General features: G+C 38.4%; 1 protein-coding gene across 4 annotated transcripts in view; it reads left to right on the top strand.

The window, feature by feature from the left end:
- Positions 1–14612, top strand: part of MED27 (mediator complex subunit 27) — a 161392-nt gene extending 146780 nt beyond the window's left edge. The window contains exons 6-7 of one of the 4 annotated variants that reach the window (XM_044993166.1): positions 11000–11077; positions 13744–14612. In XM_044993166.1, coding sequence (XP_044849101.1) covers positions 11000–11077; positions 13744–13878 — 213 coding nt within the window. In that variant the 3' untranslated portion in view covers positions 13879–14612. The remainder of the gene's footprint in view (positions 1–10999; positions 11078–13743) is intronic. The other 3 variants (XM_044993164.1, XM_044993167.1, XM_044993165.1) reach the window with 3 other exon arrangements.
- Positions 14613–20919: the final 6307 nt, after the last annotated feature.

Genomic DNA, 20919 nt, shown 5'->3' with positions numbered 1-20919 from the left:
CAGGAATCCACATAATAGCCACCATCACACTGGATGCTAGTTGGCCCTATAATTTTACCTAGCTTCTAACTAAGATATTTATAGGGCAATAATCAGAGTAGGTGGTGGCCTGTCAGGTCAGAAGTGAGATAGTTTGGTGAGAAAGTATGGGAGAAGCCTGTACTTCCTTTCCCCACATACTCCTCTCCTGTGGGTAATGGGAAATCTTTGTTCTCTAGCATTGTCATTGCAGCACATTTAACTCACTAAATTTTCTTTTAAAATATTAAGTTAATTAAATTCAATAAAATATGTAGAGTGCTGGTTTGAATACATATCAGTAGTGAAAAGAAACTTTAACCATCTCATATCTATCTAGGGGCTGTATAGGAAATAAGTTATTGGTTTCTCTGCCCAGCGCTCAAAGCACAAGTGCACATCTTATACACAAACCCACCAAAATTGACATATAAATCCACACCTTTAATATTGCATGCAGTTCTGGTCTCCCCATCTCAAAAAAGATACACACCTCTACCCCGATATAACATTGTCCTCAGGAGCCAAAAAAATCTTACCTCGTTATAGGTGAAACCACATTATATCGAACTTGCTTTGATCTGCCGGAGTGCGCAGCCCGGCCCCCCTGGAGCGCTGCTTTACTGCATTATATCCAAATTCATGTTATATCGGGTCGCGTTATATCGGGGTAGAGGTGTATTAGAATTGGAAAGGGTACAGAGAAGGGCAACAAAAATGATTAAGGGTATGGAACAGTTTCCCTGTGAGGAGAGCTTAAATACTGGGATTTTTTCAGCTTGGAAAAGAGACAACTAAGGGGGGATATGTTGGAGGTCTATAAAATCATGACTGGTGAGGAGAAAGTGAATAAGGAAGTGGTATTTACTGCTTCACATAACACAAGAATTATGGGTCACCCAATGAAATTAATAGGAAGCAGGTTTAAAACACACAAAAGGAAGTGCTTCTTCACACAACACACAGTTAACTTGTGGAACTACTTGTAAGGCCAAAAATATAACTGGATTCAAAAAAGAATTAGGTAAGTTCCTGGAGGATAGGTCCATCAATGGCTATTAGACAAGATGGTCAGGGATGCAACCCCGTGCTCTGGATGTCCCTAGTCTGACTGCCAGAAGCTGGGAGTGGATGACAGGGGATGGATCACTCACTGATTGCCTGTTCTGCTCATTCCTCTGAGGCATCTGGCATTGGCCACTATTGGAAGGGAGGATACTCAGCTAGATGGACCATTGGTCTGACACAGTATGGCTGTTCTTATGTTCATTTTTCATTGCAAATAATCTACAACTTTTCATTCATAATTGAAATAGAATTAAATTATCTGAACATTAAATTACTATTTATCATTCCTATCCAGGAAAACTAATCAAATAATATAAAACAGATTAGTTTAAAATAAGAAGCACATGGTTGCTGGAGGGAGGAAGTGTTGGCTAATGGCTTGAGCAAGGGTCTGTTAATCAGGGGCTTTTGAGTTCTGTTCCCAGCTTTGCCACTAACTCACTGCACTACCTTGAGTAATCAGTGGATCAGTTTCCCTATGTTTAAAATCAGGATTATACTTTCCTACCTCACAGGAGCTCTGAATCTTGGATGCATTGCTTTGAGTTCCTTGGATGAAAAGCATTATAGAAATGCAAGATATTATTTCTTCCTGAGAATCAGTAGCAGAGCCTATAACTGCACTAATAGGGAAATAAGTTAAAACTAGGACCTATGAAAAATATAGTCAACATTTCTAAACAGCTGGTGGAAAATGCTGTGGTTCTACATATTCAGCTCTTATTATGATTTTGCTTTTTTATTCTCCGATGAAGTTATGCTCCCATCAAATTCTTTTTAATACATTGAAATAATGATATAGCAGCATGAGCTAAAGGGTATCAGATAAAGTAGTGTTGGAGAAACGTTTTACTGTGGCACTCCTAAGTCTCCAGAATAAATGTTTTCCCACCATTTTTTGAATTTTTCTACCTGTCTACCCATGTCACAACATATCTGTATGTCTATGAAATCTTTCTCTCTGTGCAATCAGTGTTGACCCTTTGTGGAAATAGCTCTGTTTTCACCTTCTCAGAAGAGCAACAATGACTTCCACCAAGGAGGCTGGGAAGCCCTTTGACTGTGTCTGTTTCCTTTAACACTGCAGAATCCATCATTCCTTTGAATGGCAGGGACATTTATTTTTAAAAAGCTAAACGTAGTTCCCAAACTCTCTTCAATGACAATATAACAACATCTGGAGCTCACAAGATATCTGCTCATGGAAGCTGCAAACCCTGTCAAATTCTCACAGGACTGCAGCATGACTTTCTAGGTTAAGGACCAGAGACCTGTGATCCTTTATCCAACCCTGTCAGATGAAGCTAAATTTGTCCTGACTTTTGTTTGCAACCGTTGACTGTGTCAGCAAGCCTTTTCTCTCCTCCTTATTAGACAGGATACTCGTGTGTGTATAATACCAAGGGGGAGAACTCCCAGTGGGCCCATTACTGCTAAAATGTACAGCCATTTACGAAGGTTCCCTGGAGACTTTTTGAACTTCGTCCAGGGGTGAATAAGCTTTCATAGCCACCGAACCTACCAGCAGGGTTAGTCTCAGAGAATGGAACTTAAAAATAAGGGGGGAATATTTGAAAGGGCAAAACCACAAACAATAAAGAAAAGGTTTACGTGTTTCCATATTTTTCTGACATTCAAACTCGGCAGGTGCTGAGTTTTGTTCTGTTCTGATATTTAACCTCCCTACTTTAACACCTCACATGTCTTCATTCAGTAACATAAGAGGAGGAATAAGACAAGAAATTTAGAAATATTTACTGTGTTTAAATTTTGCTGTGAAATCTGAAAAATAGAGGTGAGGGGTGTGGAATCCCAAGTAGCTTAACTGAAGGAAAATATTGTAGTGACTGGAGCAAGCTTCATAGCTTCCCATTCAGAGAGAAAGTAGAAGAAAAAATGTGCATTGCCAAAGAGACACAGTAATACGTCAGCAGCCCCCATCAGCTCCCTGCTCCCAACACCTCCCACCCACCGGCAGCCCCACCGATCAGTGCCTCCCCTCACCTCCCAATCAGCTGTTTTGTGGCATGCAGTAGGCTTGGAGCGGGAGGGCATAGCAGGCTATGGGGAAGGGGCATGAAAGGGTGGAGTGGGGGGTAGGGCCAGTGGCGGAGCCAGAGGTTGAGTAGTGAGCACTCCCCGGCACATTGGAAAGTTGGCACCTGTAGCTCCAGCCCTGGAGTTGGTGCCTATACAAGGAGCCGCATATTAACTGCCGAAGAGCTGCACATGGCTCCAGAGCCACAGGTTGACCACCCCTGGTATAGTTCTTTCTATTGTAGCATAGTGAATGAAATGCTCTACCAGTAGCTAACTTCTACCCTTAACTATTAGTTGAGCCCTTCAGTAACAAGATATAGTTTCTCTGTCTAATGTAATTTATTCTTTCTCCTCCCCTCCCCACCACACCCCAATTAGCTATGTGATCCATAGGCACCATGTAAACTCACATGTATTCCTGCCAATTCAGTCTTGACCTACAGCACACCTGGTAGCCTAATAGTGGGTTACCCCTAACCAGAGATTCACAGTAGTCAGACTGCAAGTTGGTTGTATGATGGTTTCACATGTACAGCTGGGACTAAACAATCCTTTGAGATCCTACCTACATTTGAACCCAAGCTTCAAGAGATTTAAAAGATAGTTGGCGAAACCAGCAAACAAGCTAGTTCCAGTATTGTCTGGTTAATTGTTAAACAGTTGCTTAGCTTTTTCCTTTGTGTAGTTAGTCATGATCTCTAAAATATCTAGAGGTAGAAAGACATTATGGATGATAAAATAGAGTGTGTAGACCTGAATGCATATGTACATGTTTTATAAGGCAAATCATGCTTCTATCTTTTATTCAACAAGCTGTTTGTAATGTAAGGAAATAACCACAGTCTAAAAATTACAGTGTACAAAATCCTGCAAGAACAAGACAAGCAAGATGCAACCACAGGAGAACTGAACATATGAAATAAAACATGGCTTCCACAAAAGAGTGCTTTGAGTAGTCTTGTATATTGTAGGGTCGGGGTTCTATTTCTCCAAATTTTCAAATGCTATTTTCTTTCAGGGAGGGGAGACAGTAGTACATAATTGACAATGCCTGATGCTATTTGCATTTCTTGCTGTGCATCCGGGTCTTTGTCTAAGAGGTTTGCAGTCCCAAACTAATGAAGTTCAATTGTCACCGTTACAAGGACACACAAGTGTTGTAATGTATGAAGATGTATTCTTGTCAATAATATCTGAATAAAACAATGTGTGGGATGAATGCATGCATGAGCTGAATACTGGACTACTGCTCAAAGAGAGGAGATGGACTGTTCGAGGGTCACCTAGCTGATTGCTTGCTTGCATGATCAGTACTTGGTTATATTTAAGTAGCTGGTTAAACAATGATTAAATGTCTGATCAAGTCCAAATAAGAAAACCAAGCAGATTAAATATTTCTGGTTTCCAGAGGTTTTGGACACAGCCACCAAACCCTACCCTCAGGAAAACTCCTGTATCCTACCATGCTATATTGAGGAAGCAGTTCCTTAAGAAACTTCAATCATTTGTTATGTTTTTCTTATTGAGAGCTGCCTGCATACCATCTCTCATTCCTTCCTGGATTTCTCTGAGCCTCAAGGCTCTGTGGTTCCATGATGAAGTGGTCTTTCTCTCCTCCAAGCTCAATATTTCCAGGCCCATTTCTTACGGAGCATATGCATGTGAGCTATGTCAAAACCTGAGTTGCTAGCTTATTAGGGCTGTCAATTAATTGCAGTTAACTCAAGCAATTAACTCAAAACAAATTAACTCGATTTAAAAAATTAATCATGATTAATCGCAGTTTTAATCACCCTGTTAAACAATAATAGAATACCAATTTAAATTTATTATCAATATTTTGGATGTTTTTCTGCATTTTTAAATATATTGATTTCAATTACAACACAGAATACAATGTGTACAGTGCTCATTTAATATTATTTTTGATGGCAAATATTTGCACTGTAAAAAAGATAAACAAAAGAAATAGTATTTTGCAGTTTACCTCATACAAGTACTATAGTGCAATCTCTTTATCGTGAAAATGCAACTTTCAAATGTAGGTTTTTGTTGTTGTTACATAACTGCACTCAAAAACAAAACACTTTTGTAGCCAGTGTTGCAAGGTATTTATGTGCCAGATATGCTAAACATTTGTATGCCCCTTCATTCTTCAGCCACCATTCTAGAGGACATCCTTCCATGATGATGATGATGATGATGCTTATTTAAAAAAATAATTAATTAATTACATTTGTGACTGAACTCCGTGCACATCTGGCATGTAAATATCTTGTGACGCCAGATACAACAGAGCCATGTGAATGCCTCTTCTGACTTTCAGGTGACATTGGGCTTGTCTACACTTACATTTCATAGCGCTCTAACTTGCTGGCTCAGGGGGGTGAAAAATCACCCCCCTGAGCACAGCAAGTCTGAGCACATACAGCGCTAGTGTAGACAGGCTTTGAGCACTGGGAGCCATGCTCCCAGTGCTTGGAGCTAATCCCCTCGTGGAGGTGGATTACCAGGAGAGCTCTCTCCCAATGCTCACACGTGATCACACTCGCACTTCAAAGCACTGCCATGGGAGAGTTCCTGTGGCAGCACTTTGAAGTTTCCAGTGTAGACATACCCATTGTAAATAAGAAGTGGGAAGCTGTATCTCCTGCAAATGTAAACAAACTTGTTTGTCTGAGCAATTGGTTGAACAAGAAGTAGGACTGAATGGACTTATAGGCTCTAAAGTTTTACATTGTTTTGTTTTTGAGTGCAGTTATATAAAATATAATAATAATTCTGCATTTGTAAGTTGCACTTTCACGATAAGAAGATTGCATTACAGTAATTGTATGAGGTGAATAGCAAAATACTATTTCTTTTTTCTTTTTTACAGTGCAAATATTTGTAATAAATAATATAAAGTGAGCACTGTACAATTTTTGTATTCTGTATTGTAATTGAAATCAATATATTTGAAAATGTAGAAAACATCCAAAATATTTAAATAAATAGTATTCTCGTATTGTTTAACAGTGCGATTAAAACTGCGATTAATCGCGATTGTTTTTTAATCTCACAATTAATCGTGATTTTTAAAAATCATTTGATAGCCCTAAAGCTTATGTATGAATACATTATTTCTTCTTTGCTGTGTTTTGTGACCTCACCAAAGTGCTTTTGCTCCACTATTTTATGGGATTCTCAGGCTTTTTCCTGAAAGAGAAATTGAGAAGATAGGAGCTGTTTGCCTCTCATTCATCTCTAAGTATTCTTCTTTACTCTTTTCAATAAGAGCAAAGGGGCATTACATTAAATTGAAAGGCAGCACATTAAAAACTGATAAAAGAATTTTTTTACACAGGACATAATTAACCTATGGAACTCATTGCTACCGTATCTCATGGAAGACAAGAGCTTAGTAGGATTTTAAAACAATAGACACTTATATGGATTTTGAGAACATTCACAGATACATTAGATTGGGATGTCAGCTATTATGTTTGAGGTCATAAGGCAACCTCTAGGTTAAAAAATTATATCCACTACAGGGATTTTACATGTACCTTTGAAACCTCTGTTACTGGCCACTCTGAGACAGGATGCTAGAACAGAGGAACAACTGGTATAAACCAGTATAGCAATTCCTATAGTCTAATATCCTGTGTTATTAGTTCTTTAAGCCCCTGTCAGCCTCAATAGTAAGAAACCAGACTATTTAATAGGTTCCCTTCATAATAGTGCAAAGTAACACCCCTACCTTTGTATTTTTTGTCACAATTTTGGAAGCACTCATTTACCCTGGCCCACCCATAAACAAGACTGTACTTTTTAAATGAATCTGCAACACTGGAAATTCTAATATTTTGTCATTCCTGGATACTGTCCACTTCTGAAAAGTGAAACCTCCAGGAATAATAATATACTACTGCCTTTTATAGTACCATTGAGTGGATAAGAAATTTTGGAGAAAGGCTGAGGATGGGTTGGTTCAGGCAAACAGCAAGACTTCTGTTTGTTGCTATCACTGTGTGTTGATCTTATGAGCTATTTATAACCTTACCAAGCAAACGAGCTGAGCCGTCAGATGCGATAAGGAACTAAGGAGTTACCTGCCTTTTCACTCTACTGCTGAGCAGCAATGTGGGCTCAGCATGTAGCTTCTCAGAGTGAACAAATACCCAGACTATTCTACTCACTTACTGGGACCTAATTGTTATTCTTAGAGAAAAAGTATTGAAAATTTCTTTCCCATAAAGTCATGTTAAAGATTAGGTTTGATCCAACGGAAGCCTGGTGATCTGCGGTTTGAACTCAGAATGCAGGCATCTCTCTAGACTGGAAGAAAGATATGCATTCAAGCAGTTTACATTTATAAGCAGTTTTGAACAAAAAAATGTTAAATTTGGTGCCAGAGATCAATCGAAATAACTGCTAACAAGAGGGAAAGTGATTCTATTAAAATCTAAACACAATTGTATTTTGATAAACCAAAATCTGCTCATCCAGTCCAGTAGAAATGTAAGTTCATTCAGAAGACAGGACCCAAGAGCACGTCTCTACCAGTCAATTTTTTATTGCAACTGGAGTTCTTTTTTTCTTTGAGGCTCTGCTGTAAAATGTGAATGTGTCTGGTTAAATGATAAATATTTCATTTAGCAAAACTTGTCTTTAACTTCAATAGTGTATCTTGCATTTTATTTGGAAAAACTCACAGGTATTTTCCAGAAGATAAATTGTGACAATTGAAGCTTTTTTTGCAAAATTTCTTGGAAAAGTTTTTTTCTGCAACTCAAAGTAGTAGTAGTCTAATCAGTTTGTGTACTAGAGAACAACCTAATCAGGAAAAAAGGGGACAGGTGAGGGGAACAGAAATGTTGTGAGATGGTGTAGAGAAGAGATAACTATAAAAGATAAGTTAATAAAACAAGTCTTGTATATACAAAATGTCGTTCAACACACAAAATAAATTATCTTGCAACTCCAACTTGAATGGAAGAAAAAATAAACCCAAAATGAGCTGGTGCATGTGCTATTTACTTTGGTTTGACATGAAATGATATTTCCATTAGTAAAGCCTTCTGTATTGATCTCTTACCTTCCTTTTTAATTTTTTTAAATCTTGGACAGTTTGCGATTTGTCTCTTCATCTCTGTTTTGTTGGGTTTTGTTTGGTCCCCCACCCGCGAGACAGTTTGACATTTTTGCATCTCTTTTTTTTTTTGCTCTGTTCAGCATCACAATGTTTGTTGCTACTTTTGTGGGGTGTTATTCCCCCTTTCCTCTTCCCAAAGTTTGACACCCACTTTGATCTTTTTAGAAGCATCTTTTTTCTTTATCAGCATTTGCTTATGGCATGAATCGCCTCCTTTTTGTTCAGAAAACATTATTAGTGTTCCAGCAGTGCTGGGATGGCTTTTATCTCCCTGTGGAATCTCATTAGCTTTACATCACAATAGGAACAGCATATGTGCAGCTATGCCAAAATAGCCAGTGAATTTGAATTTGTTAATGGCAATATTTCTCTTCAAGCAACTTTTCCCACATCTTCAATGCTGAGAGAAAACAACTTTGTTTTTCAGGGGAAAAACACTGTTCGTTAGAGGTAGAAATATCAGCAGAAGGGGAACTGTTATTCATAAACATCTTTAGAACTGCCTGTTTTTTTAAAGTCTGGTACTGTCCTATAAATCTAAGAGCTATCTTAAAAAAAAAAAAATAGCTAGTAGGATTTGACGTGTGAAGAGGTTAACGTAATCCATGAGATTTAATTAAAGAAATGACTGACTGGTTTAAGTTAGGAAGCTGTAAATTACTATTGTTCGTTATTAACAATTAACTATTTTATTGCTAATTATCATATTGTGGTAGCTCCCAAAGACCCCAGTTAGGGTCAGGGCCTCATTGTGTTCTGCACAGTACACACTTGTGTGAAAACATAGTCCCTGCCCTGAAGATAATCTTATTCACAGTCAGCAGCAATTTACTCCATGAGTAGTACCTTTTTAATCAATGGGGTTATTTTCAGAATAATGTATTAGTCTACATGAATAATTGATGGCAGAATCTGGCCCAAAGAAATTAGTATTTTTCATGGTATTAGTTTAAATTAAGTTAAATATGCTTTAAAATGGGGCTTGATGAAGAATAGGCTACGTTGGTCCAACTATCAGTATAGGAAGTTTGAAGCAACCAACTGCACTGTGTGAATTAGAGAGGAGCTTGTCTCTTGAAAAAGCTACAAGAACACAACTAACCACAGGACAATGATATGATTTTATATTCTTATATCCAGGGTGATGCTAGTAAGCACCATAAAATCTAAACTTAGATTTTTAAGGGCATAAGGGATCAGTTTGACTTCTTATATAACAAGCAGGAGAATTCCACCAATAATTCCTGCATCAAGCCCATAACTGGTGGTTGAGCTATATCATATCTTTTAGAAAGCCCCTCAGCCTTGATGTAAAGACTTCAGTGATAGTGTCTACCACAGCCTTGGTAAATTGTTCCAATGGTTAAGTACCAGCACTGTCAAACCAAAATGCACCTTATTTTCAGTCTGAATATGTCTGGCTTCAACTTCCAGCCATTGGCTCTTGTCATGACTTTGTCTGGTAGATTAAAAAGCCCCCTGCTATCAGAAACCTTCTCCCTATGTAAGTTGGTAAGTAGACCCTGAACATATATGTAGATTCTTGGTTACAGAGGAGACCAAGAAGAGTGCTAAATCTGTATCGGTTTGACGTAAACAACCTTAAATGGGACTTTAAGAATTATGTTTTCTTTTTTTCCTGTTAGAAGAGGGTATCCATTTTTCCATTAAAATGTGGTACTATACAGATAAATAATCCTGTCAAATATGAAATCTTTATGGGGAAGAGTGGAATCATTTTTTAAAATAGTATAAAATAGCTTGACTTTTAAGAGGCTTCCACTCCTTTTCCCACAAGATTGTCTACCTAGACAACTTACATTTGGAATTGAAACTTGAAAATAATTTTCCTCATCCAGAAAAGGGAAAATTGTTTGTGTATGAATAACATTAGTGAGTTCTCTGCTTTATCACAGTGGATCTTTTCCCCCATAGAGTAAATCAACATGACTTAAGGGAACATAAAACTTAGGAAAAATGGCAAAAAGGAAATGTTGGCCTATAAAGAAGAGAACACTTAAGATTTTCCTCTGAAGCTGTTTGCTAGTGGTTCAGCTTGTTAATGACTCTGTAGTGCTACACTGGGTTTCCCTTGCAGAGCCACAGCCAAGAGGGTATTATTCTACTCTTCACTGTAGAAGGCTAAAATACAAATTAAGTGAATTCCTTGATGTAGCTCTTGTTTTGAATATTACACTGTTATTTTCTCGAGATTTCTGCCTATCATAAGTTATATAGAAAACCTCTATAGTGCTTTCCACTTAAGGATCTCAAAGTGCCTTACAAAGGTGGGTCAGTAAACTAAGGCATAGAAAAATTAAGTGACTTGCCCAGTGTAACTCAGTGAGTCATTAGCAGAATTGGGACTAGAACCTATTTCTCCTGGCTTACAGACCCCTTCTTTAATGACTTAAACCATGTTTCCTCCCTATATTATTAGCTATTACCATGTTATTGCATTTTAAAGGTGCTTTTAGTTTTTAGTGTTTGCGTATGAAAACACTAATTACATTTGTGTCTTAATGAATTCTCTTGTGTAGAGAGCTAAAGAATGGGACTATATTTGAGAAAGCCACACAAACATCTTTGTGTTGCTATCTGAATATCTTGGGTGTCATGTAATTCTTTCTTCACATCTTTCCTTTGAGATATTATGCTGTTTCTATTTAAAGTAACACATCTTTGTCTGAAATAATGAATGAATAAGGAGGTCTTTCCCTTCTGTCTGTGGCACAGGTGACAGATCATGCAACCACTGCTTTATTACATTACCAGCTGCCCCAGATGCCAGATGTGGTGGTCAGATCCTTCATGGTAAGCTTATTTTAAAAGAAATTCTTCCAGCTGGACTTCAGCCTGGTGAGCGTGATTGATACCAGGCAGTTTGTTACACAGAGTAATTTCCCATATTTAAAGTGGTTAAAAATAATTATTTACTAAATTCCCTCTGGTCTCACAACTGAAGAAGGTAGCCAATGTTATTTGTAATTAATACTCTTTAAAGTAAAGAGTGCCGTTTTCAGTACACTGGGGTGGATGGTATTCGAAGATTCCTGTATATGCAACTGTATAACTCATTATAGCTCTCAATGTTTGCTTGCTAAATCTTATCTGTGAAGCTGGTCTGGGGTCAGTTCTGAAACTAACATGAAAATGAGGCCAGATTCTCAGTTATGATCTGTCCCCTTTGGACTCAGGCAGTGTAAAAGAGCTGGATTCTGGCTGTCGTTGGCCAGCTGAGAATTCCCATTTGAGGAGAACCCCTAACTGGCGTAAAACCAGCAGAGCCATGTCTTTTACCAACCGTGCCTTCTGGCATGGAGTGCACATTGAGGGGTGGGAGAGGACATGTTGGTAGGGGGCAGGCTGGCTGGCACTCCACTTTGCTACATCAGTCTTCATCTCATACCTGGTTCCTCAGGGACCACACAACTCTGGCATAATTCTTGCCACGGCTGGCACAGACTAGCTCTCAGAATCAAGTGGGGAAAAGTGCGCACTCGTGCGCATGCGCGCGCACACACAAACCTATCCCACAATTTCACCAGAAAGATTTATTCTGAATTATTAAGTAGTACTATTTATTAAGAATTACCTAATTTATTTAAAACAATCTATGTCTCAGTATTCACCACGTACAAACTTTATAAATATATTCAATTTTGTTTGTAAAAACAGATTTCTGTATAAACTATACTGCTGTCTGGTGAGTAAGAACAATGGTTCCTTATTTAGTACTCCTTCTGGCAGGATATAGTTTGGCAGTGGAAAACAGCTAGGGCTCAATCTACCCCACCTACTGTCGAAGAAACACTTTCACTGCTCATAAAATTTATTTCAACTTTTTTATAACTGTCCAGAACATGTGATAGAGACATGGGCATTTTTTAAAATCAGGATCCGATTTGCTTTGTCTACCATCAGTCTCCACCACTTCTGGAGAAAACTTAAAGATTCCCATGTGGGAAGTTGTAAATTGCTCTTTCATGTTCCAGTTATTAGAAGTCTGATTTCAAAACAGTTGAACTCATTTACCTGTTGCATTTATTTAATTAATTTATAAAATAGCCACCAAGCTAAAATACTTGTGTACAGCACTTTTCTATTAGGGAGCATCTTACAATAAGATTCTTCAGCTGTAAAATGGCAGAAGTAGGCCTTATTGGTCCAATCCATGTTGCAGGATGTACCTGAAAATTAATGTTTTGAGAACTGGTAGCACATTTGCCTGTGCTGTGGACTGGTCATATTGATTTGATAAAACACTACCGAAAACTTTAACAAAGCAAAAACACAAGCTCATCACAATATCAATGTGTCGGTCCTTTTACATGTTAGGTGTTCAGTCCATTTGCCAGGATGTAATGAAGTACATTATTTTTCTTTCAAAAGGTGTTTAAGTGTACAATTTAACTTCATTTACTTATTTCTATATAATGGTTCAGAAAAATTTATTTTCTGTGGTGCAAGCTAAGTCCTACAGAGTTGAAGTAAATAGCAGCTTACCTATAGTATTCTGTTACCCATATCCCTACAGTTATTGCTAAACCCAGAGATGATCTAGTTCTTTTTGAGGAAAGTTATTGACTGCCTTAGATTCTGCTGCTATAGAGAAGGCTCTGATGAAGATGCAAGGATTTGTTTCAATAAATTCACTTGACCTCTTCTTCAGAGAACAATTTTCTCTTATTGATGTAATTCAGTAGGACTTTAAATGACAAGATTCATGTGCATCCTTCACAGTGTGAATCTGCTTGTCTTGAGTCTTTTAGTTGTATATCTCCTTGAGTTTGGAATTGAGTTATGTAATGCTCATTCTTATCTATGACAACCTGGTTAAGAAAGAAAACCTTTACTTGGGAATATTTTAAGCTGTTATTTGTTGTTTATCACTTGACAACATTTTTTCTTTTGTAGCAGTGTCATCAAATATAAGATTTTATAGTATTTTTATCTCCAATAAGTACTATCTTCAAACCACATTAGAAAGAAAATTAGTTACAGTATATGACTTTCACATCAGGTTATCTTCATCTATTAAGAGTTCAGGTTTCTGCACTGTGACTGCAGCAGAGGTGTGGTAAAGGAATAACAGGAAGAAAGAAACCAATATCCAGTTTACCAGGGCACAAGTATCAGAGAATGATCGAGCATAATCCTATGTCAGTTGGAACAAGAGGAGCATTGGTTGTCCATGGTGACCCTTTAGCTACAAATAACTTCTTCTCACAGGGTGAATTTCTGTTTACAAAGTTGCTTAATGAGAGAGAGTAGGGACTCCAGCAAAATGGAAAATCAGCTGTCTTGTGACCTTGTGGTTTTCTGCATGCTTCCATTTCCATAAAATCACTGTATATCTTGCTGGGCCCAAGCCAAGGTACGTTCTTGATCCTCAGTATCATTTTGTTTGACAGGAATGATAACATTGGGGAGCATCCATATCCAGTTTGTTTAATTTCTCTTTATGCTTTTCTTTTTAGACCTGGTTAAGAAGTTACATAAAGCTGTTCCAGGCTCCATGCCAACGCTGTGGAAAGTTTTTGCAGGATGGCCTTCCACCTACATGGAGAGATTTCCGAACGCTTGAGGCTTTTCATGACACTTGCAGGCAGTAGTAGCACGACCCAGTCACTGTCTTGCAAGAAGGCAAGCGAATGGGACTTATGAACAGAACAGGCCTTCAGATGAGCTCTGAAGAATGCTGATGGTTCATTAGTTGATTCCCTTTCTGAACATTAATATGCACCATTCCCTCCTTTAGTGAAGTTTTCTTACTGAGTAGTAAAGCAGCACTATGCATTTGGCCGTTAAAAAATAAGTCTCTGTCCAAGGTACTAATGAGGCTTTTATTTTATTTTATTTTATTTTTACTTCAATTAATGCACAAGGGAAAAGGTGGGAAAAAGCTACTGTTATAGGCACATCATATGTGGTCATATTGGGGTGTTCGTGCTGAAGTCCATTCTCTGGGAACTGTCAGTTGTAGTCATTGTCATGAATAACTGGTATTTTAATGAGAATATCCATGTACAATGTACATTTTGCTACAGAATTCACAATGGAGGCAAACTTATTTTTGGTGAACTATAAATAACTTTGTATTAAAAAAGTACGTGTCATTTACTTTGTTACTCTGTAACACAATTTAGGTTCATTTTGTGTGTGTTTCAGAGTTTTTGACTTTTTAAAAACCTGGAATAATTAAAAAACAGTGCAATTAGAATTTTTTTCTTTGCAAGGATGGTTCTTTGTGCTGCTCTTATTCTGGAAGAGAGTATAGTGTTGATAAACATGAAATTTCAAAGGCATGTGGCAGCTTGGAAGATGGATTGTACTTTTTGAGAGAGGAAACAGATGTTTCCCTTTACTAAAATTGTAATGAAAAATGTTAACAAAATCTGCGAGTGTTGAGCGATTAGAAAATATGTGGTGAGCAGTCAGTGTGTCTAATTCATTTGCCCCATTTTAGTATTGAAAGTTGTAAAATAAATTTAGGCTTTAAGCACAGCTTCTGTAGTGCAGACACATACTCAAGGTGGGGTTGTTGCAAATAAATGCTGATTGAGTGTAGGTAGCCTCTCATGCTTTTGTGGATGATCATAGATTGTATCTGTCCCTGTCCCTATCAGTCATTTCACTGTGTTTCCCTTTAGTGTACCTTTATTACCTTCTCAAACCTAATGAAGCCAGTAGGGGGAGAGCTATGGAAAGGCTGTCACTCTGTTAATTGTTTATTTTTCAGCAGATTTGATGTTGAATCCTAATGGTGCAAACTTATTTTTGTAGCCCCTACAGTTGTGTGGAGAGTGCCTCTTGCTGAAAAGTGAGAAGTTTCTTTCTGAGGACTGTGTTTTTAGAGAAGACTGTTGAGTAAAGTTACCTCCTCTTGGTGGCTATGTTCAGTAAGATATTGCACATAGTCCATTTTATGCAAAGAGCTTAAAGCACTCTTCTGATATCATTGGATTAAGTTTACAGTCCAGCTGTGCAAGATGCTATTATTTAAATAGGTACAGAAACTGAAAAATGGAGATGTTGCAACTTGCTCTAGCTGTCATTGTATATAGTTATGGTACTGAGTGAAACATCCTTACATCCTGTTGCTAATGTGAAGGACTAAATACTGATGTTTCAGCGTTAATGCTAAAACAGAGACTTTGTTCAGAATTTAAGAATTCCAGGTGTGATTCTATATCTGGAACTTTTTTAGCCAGCCCAGCTTAGAGAGAGAGGAGACAGATGCTTCAAAAAAGATACTCGTGTGTGATCCTACTATTCCTTTTAAGTTTGCGAGGTGTGAATATACATTTGATTATGTTGATAAGTAGGAGTGAAATTTTATATATCTTACCTCGCTTTTTAATTTTTTAAAACTCTACAAGTGACCCCAAACACAATATTGCCAAATTGGATTTAAAGACTCTGTCAATGCAAGTAAAGTTGACTTGCTTGGTGAAAACTGGTCCCATTGCACATATTCCTGCTCACTTGCTACTATTTGACCCATCTATCATTCTGGGTGCAAAGGTCATACAGGACAGAACAATATGTGCATCCCAGATGAGAGTGAATATTGTAATATGGTAAGTGGTCTTGCCATCCTGCACCCGGCCTGTGAATAATTTAGAGGACTTAATTTTCTTATGCTGTCAGCTTTTTCTTTTTTTTAAAACCCCCAAAAGGTCATGCTATGGTTGACAGCACTTTTCAGCAGGCTTTGGAGGCTTCTGTCTATTCCATTTTGTTTATACTTGGATAATGGTGTAGAAAGCAACCTCAAAGTTCACAGGAAAATCACACGTGAAATAACATATTGACACTTACAGATAATAAGTTGCAGAAAACTGATTCAGCCAGTCTGTATGTTAATTGAGTTTGAAATTTTAAGCTTGTAACTGGCTATCCTGGTGCCGAGTCAGAAAATTTCAGTGTAGGTACCTGAACAGGAGAATAATTGTCTTGCTTGTGGACATGTAATGCAAATTCAGTTTACGTAAGTCCTTCAGAAAGCCCCAGGTAGATGGGAATGTTCTCCCATACAGAAAGGTCTACCATAGTCCCTGGCAAATCATGTCTTGTTGATGAGGCTCAGGGGAAAGAAATACAAAGCCAGTTCCAGAGGTTAAGTGTAAGGGTTATAATATTTGCTTTAAGGGGGAATGGGATATAACTGTGTCTAAATTGGTCCAACTTATGAACTGATGGACTGAAAAAATTATAATAGGTTAGACTTCATTTAATCTTACCTCAGAATTTGCCCCTAAAACTTTGGATTGTTCTTTGTTCACCTGCTACTAATCACTGGGTCATGCATTCCCTAAGCCAAGGAGAAACTAATTTTGGGTTTTGAATTTTGAGGAATTAAAGCCTCAGGTCAACTTTAATCAAAACTACATTCTTATGGTGGAAAGCTTTCACTGTTATACCTACCAACCTTATTCCTTAGGCAATGAACGTTGCTCTCCTTATTCAGTCTTAGGTAAAGAGATGGGCAGCAAGATGTGGCTTTTTTGCAGTTTGGGTAACTTTGCATTTTATCACAATCTGAGTTTGTTGCATCCTTCACAAAACCATTCAAATTATTTAAGGCAAATGATAATGAACATGTCTCCTGAGGAATGGTTGGCCATTTCCCCCTATATTTAGTATTGGAGAGAAGTCAGAACTGCATATTTCATGGTACCTTATTTCAGCAAGGCAAATTGCATTGTAGAATGGAGTGGTAGTCAAATTCAGCAATGGGAGTGAGAGAGAAGTGGAAATTACCTATGCTATCAAATAACACTGCTCCAATGGCTTTCTTTGGTGGATCAGAAGGTAAGGCAGGTTGTGTGTTATGAAGCTGTATTGTTCCAGCATTCAGACTACAGTACGCTGATACATTAGTCTAACCTGATACTGCAAAGAAAACACACTGCCCCATGATGCCTGTTGTTGCCTCAATATCACTTTACCCCAGGTCAGAGCACACGGCTGTTAAGCCTTTGATAAGATGCCTGATGTGAAGACATCACCCTTTCTGTCTAATGTGCAAACCCCACTCCTACTACCATGTAGCTTGTAAATTTTAAAGGTTACAAAATCCATCTTTTCTCTAAGAAAGCAACTGTAATTAATGTGAGAGCTTCTCTCAGGAAGGGACCCCTTAGCAGATATTCAGTACATATTGCAGCCAGCTCTCCTCTTCCCTCCCAGCATGCACACACCCAAACCACTTTAATTTTTCTGCCAATATTGGACAAATGTAACAGGCTGAGTTTTTAATTTTCTACTCCCAGGTCTCCCTTGTCCCCTCATACATTTTTCATCACAACTCGCAGCTCTTTCCGTGCCTGCCCTGTGAACAGTATTGATCGACTGATTAAGCCATCAAGCCATGGCAAACAACTTTAATTTTCTAACCAAAGCCTTTTAGTTCTCTTGCTTTTCTTATATAGCTGTTACCCTTGTATGGAGTTTTTCACTTTTCTTTACTAACAAGATTTTTTGTTGGTTTTTAAATAGGACCTAGGCTACCAGAAGGGCTTATGCCCCACTAATGCCAATTAAAATATCAAGCAATGATGCATCAAAAGCTAACGCTGGGGATGCCAGATCTCATAATTGAACCTGGTTTAGAGAAACTATGAATCACTCTTATTGAAGCATGGGGAGGGGGGAGGGCTGAAGAGTCAGAGTATCTTTGGCTGTTCTTGTTGCTCTGTTCCAAAAAAGGTACCAGCCCCAAAGCAATGGTCATTGTCATAGTCATAAAACTGTGTTTAGCAAAGAAGATGCGCAGAGCAGGCGTGTAATACAACTCATCCTGCCCATGTGATACCTGTATATTATAATAGATCAGGATTGTTAGATTCAGACAGTGCATTGGCAGACATGTCTGAGAGCTCTCTACTCTCATGCTATGAGATCCCCATTCAAGTTTACAGGTTCTAGTTCTGCAGACCTGCCATGGAGCCTGCCAGCAGTATTTCAAAATCAGCCATAGGGATTGTTAAAGAGCAATGTGAGGCTCAAATTTAGAGCTGCTATTTGAAGTCTTTAACAGCCTTTAAAAATATGTAACAGTGGTGTTTGATTTCAAACAAGTTTAGGAGCAAGAGCCCATTAAATTACACCTGTATGAGAAAAAGTGAATGTAGCTGCTTTTATAGTGCTCAGGAGTATCAAATACAGATTGTGATGAAAATTACTTAGTTTTTTACTGAGACCACATTTTCTGACAAACCTTACCAATAACGCCTACATCCAGAGCAGCTAACGCTCATAGTGCTGAAGCAGACATAATAGAAATGTCATCATTTAGTGCCCCAAACAGCACCGTGTGTCACGCATCTCCCCTGCCCACATACTCTTAATCAGACACCAGTGTTTTGGTGGCATCCATTCATTGGAGCTCCAGGATGGCAGAAAGGATGGTTGTCTTCAAGAAGAATCAACTTTGACCTTTGAACACACTTTACTGAAATTAAGTGTGCAGAATCCTATTTAATTTATTATTATTATTTATCTGTATTACCATAGTGCCTAAGAGACCTAGTCATGGACCAGGGACCCCATTGTGCTAGGCTCTGTACAAAGAGCAAAAAGTCCATGTCCCCAAGGGCTTAATTAAATCCTTTCTTTTTTTCTTCTCCATCTCATTGTCACTTAAAATACTATACAGCCCCCCTCAAAAAATGACTAAAAATGGCACTGAGTAACTCATGAATTTCCATATCAGATTTGCTCAATATGCAAATTAAAATGTTTTTCCTCCCACATGATTTGGTGGGTTCCATATGTGGGTTTGGGATCACAGTTTTGCTTGAAGAGCTTCTATTGATGGTGATGATGATATGCGAGATAGAAGGCGCCCGGTTTAGCCATCAGAGCCTGAGGTGAGTTTTCAAGAATGGTGGTGAGAAAAAGTAAACTGGTCAGATATTATATTCAGTGGGCGTCGTGGTTCTGCAAACCCACAGTGCGGTTTGTACAGCCACTTTTAAGGGTAAACATGCAGGTTAAAAAACAAAGTAATTATGTCTGAATGGAAACCCTCACATCTCTGAGTTGTGTAATGATACTGCAGTCCACTGTCTGAGTCCTTGGTCCCCTTAATGGCAATGGATTGTGATAGCACATGTGCTGGTTCATGGAGTTACTGAAGAATTTGGGTAGAGGAGAAGATGTTAATTTCAAACCATGGTCAGGACTCTGCTGCTGGCTCCAGTCTATCTAACCAGCCAACTTCATAAATTTTAAAAAGATATAAACAGCAGCAGTATGGAAGAATAGGAGAATCCTGAAGGAACTGAGTGCATTAGTACTTAAGGCTTGTCTCCACGTTCAAGTTGTAGCACTTTATACCAGTATAGTAAGGCTGGGAAAGATTAGATTAGATTTTTATCAGTAAATGTTGGAAAATGTCAATTTCATCACATACACGCACACTCCCCTCAATGAAAATTTGTTTCCATTGATGATGATTGAGATTTACAGATAGACGAAATAAGCAGCGTACTGCTTGAGAACTTTATTAGAGTTTGATTTAAGGATATTTACTTTGTATAATTTGACACGTGATGTTGATGGTTTGTGTTTTAACGGTTCTAAAGCTTTAACTTTTTGAGTCACAGTATCTACTGTCATTAAATAATTATTATCTGACTCCTTCCCTAATTTCCCACAACTGTGAAAATCAATTAAAAACTGGGAGGGAAGAAATAATTTTGTGCAACTGTGAAAATTTAAATAGATGAAAATTGAAAAATGCTTTAAAATAAAATTGATAATATCCATCAATTATATTTATAAAATTGAATTTTGTCCACCCTAAGTATACAGTCCCCCCTAGTGTGGATGCAGTTATACTGGGATAGCTTATTCCTGTACCAAGGCTACACTAGATTGTACCAATATACCTCTTTTGGTAACCCCTAAATGAGGGATTCTCAACCTTTTTCTTTGAGAGCCCTCCCTCCCCCACATGGTATAAAAACTCCACAGTCCACCTGTGCCACAACAACTGTTTTTCTACATATCCAATCGATTAAAAACCAGGGCTGGCGTTAGGGGGTAGCAAGGAGGATAATTGCCCGCAGCCCCACCCCACAGGGGGCCCTGTAAAGCTGAGTTGCTTGGGCTTCAGCTTCAGCTCTATGCAGCGGGGCTTGGGCTTCGGCTTTCTTCCTTGGGCTCCAATTACTTTAATGCCAGCCCTGATCTCTGGTTTATTTTGGCGGACTCTCTGAAACCTGCTCATGGCCCCCCAGAGGGCCTCAGACCCCTGGTTGAGAACCGCTTCTGACATAGTTATACCTGTATAAAAGTAGAGGGTAGCTCAGGTATCTGAGAAGGGAGAGCTGGCTGTGTATGTCTATAATTTATTCTCAGTCACACAGCTCAGTTGTTTGATTTATGAGCTGGGTTATCACTGGTAAGTAAAGTACAAACCTTAAATACTCTCTCTGCTGTCTGCACCTCTACCTGTGTGACCTTATTATGGATTCATGCTATGGATTTAGTTCAAATACATGCAGGGAGGGTGACATTAACCTCAAAGCCTTCTCTAAATGCTGGTTCCATCAGTGAGTTTAGCAATGCAAGTCGTTTTCTGGACTCCTCCCCTGGCTTAGGTATGGCAACTGTTTCCTTGATCCAGATTTGAGTGTAGTAGG

Source organism: Mauremys mutica, chromosome 18, assembly GCF_020497125.1.
Source record: "Mauremys mutica isolate MM-2020 ecotype Southern chromosome 18, ASM2049712v1, whole genome shotgun sequence".
Classification (NCBI taxonomy): domain Eukaryota; kingdom Metazoa; phylum Chordata; order Testudines; family Geoemydidae; genus Mauremys; species Mauremys mutica.
The sequence above is the reverse complement of the archived record's forward strand: the minus strand, read 5'-3'. Positions and strand labels throughout refer to the sequence as shown.